At 52.1% G+C, this 1,613-nt stretch overlaps 1 protein-coding gene across 1 annotated transcript in view; it reads left to right on the forward strand.

Annotated features, from left to right (window-relative positions):
• VDBG_07252 (SpvB domain-containing protein) overlaps window positions 1-1,117 on the forward strand; it is a gene marked incomplete at both ends in the record, with an annotated part of 5,106 nt that extends 3,989 nt beyond the window's left edge. The window contains 2 exons of the mRNA XM_003002635.1: window positions 73-939; window positions 1,040-1,117. Of these exons, the coding sequence (XP_003002681.1) occupies window positions 73-939; window positions 1,040-1,117 (945 nt within the window). The remainder of the gene's footprint in view (window positions 1-72; window positions 940-1,039) is intronic.
• Between the last annotated feature and the right edge of the window lie 496 nt (window positions 1,118-1,613).

A 1,613-nucleotide genomic window follows, 5' to 3' on the forward strand; every position in this document is an offset into this window, starting at 1 on the left:
CCAAACGGTAATCGGACAGCAGTGGCGTTCGATGCCATGGGGATGGTGGCAGGTGTAGCAATCATGGGAAAGGAAGGGTCGGGTGAGGGAGACTCGCTTCAGGGGTTTAGGCCAGACCTCAGTCAAGCAGAGATCAACCTCATCCTCTCTGAACCTAAAGGTCCTACCGCATTTGATCTGCTCGGTCAAGCAACCCGGCGCATCATCAATGACTATGGGAGTTTCAGAGAGTTGAAAACACCTGTGCCGTCGGTTGCCATTGCGCGCGTACAGCACACGCATATGCCGAGCGATAGGCGAACAGTCGTCAGCATTTCCTACTCAGACGGCTTTGGCCGGATAATCCAAAGCAAGAAACAGGCAAAACCTGGACCGCTCATTGAGGACGGCCCTCTGGCAGGTACTCGATGGATCACGTCCGGTTGGGTTATCCACGACAACAAGGGAAACCCAGTGAGAGAGTTTGAGCCCTTCTTTGACGACACGCATCGTTTCAAATTCGACCTCCAGGCCGGATCGTCGTCTACCTTGATTTATGATTCCATGTCCAGGATTGTTGCAATTCTGCGTCAGGATCACGCTTTCTTCAAGACGGTCTTCAAAGGCTGGACCGAATCCATCCATGACTTCAACGATAATGTTCTCGTTTCCAACGTCCAGAATGATATTGATGTCGGCTATCTACTTCGCGGTTTGGAAGGTCACGAGTTTCTTCCATCATGGTACGACTCGCGCATCAACGGGCAAGACCTTCTGGAGAAGGCTACGGCAAAGAAGACAGCAGCTCATACGAATACGCCTCGTGTGCTGCACTCCGACGCCCTGGGTCGTGTCATTGTGCAAGTTGATGACCTTGGCTCTGGTCAAACCATAAGTAGCCGATCCAGGTTTGATGCCAGCAACAATATTGTTCAGGTTTCAGACCAGCTAGGGCGGCTCGTGAGTGCGTTCGAGTTCGACATGAGGGGACATCGCATTTATGAAGCAAGCATGGACGCCGGGCGGCACTGGTCCTTACCTGATGTGACTGGCCAACCAGTGCTGCAGTGGGACTCAAGGGATTTCCGGCTTCGACATGTGTACGATGCGGCAAACAGACCTGTTGAGACGTGGATGAGCGACAGTGGCGCGAACGAGATCATGACCAAGCAGTATATATATGGCGAATCAGCCTCGGATTCACTGGGGCATAACCTTAAGAACCGGCTGCACAAGAGCAGAGATGGGTCAGGAGAGATGACCATTCTTGATTATGACTTCAAGGGCAACATCATCAGTACCGAACGGAGACTAGCCAGCAGTTACAAGGACACACCAAACTGGGCCGGTGCAGTTGGCCTCGAGGTCCCGCAACACAGCACGGCCACCTTTGACGCGCTTGACCGAACAGTACTATCAGTCTCGCCAGACATGAGTCAAATCTATATGATGTACGACGACAGCGGTTACGTGGATCAACAATTTGTGAATGTTCGCGGCGAGTCAACTTCCCTTGATCGATCCAATTGGTCTGCCGTCATCACAGGCGTCGATTACAATTCCAAGGGCCTTCTCACGTCTATCTCTTACGGCAACGGCACGAAAACTAAGAGAACATACGATCCATTACTCCA

Source organism: Verticillium alfalfae, genomic scaffold, assembly GCF_000150825.1.
Source record: "Verticillium alfalfae VaMs.102 supercont1.9 genomic scaffold, whole genome shotgun sequence".
Taxonomy (NCBI): domain Eukaryota; kingdom Fungi; phylum Ascomycota; class Sordariomycetes; order Glomerellales; family Plectosphaerellaceae; genus Verticillium; species Verticillium alfalfae.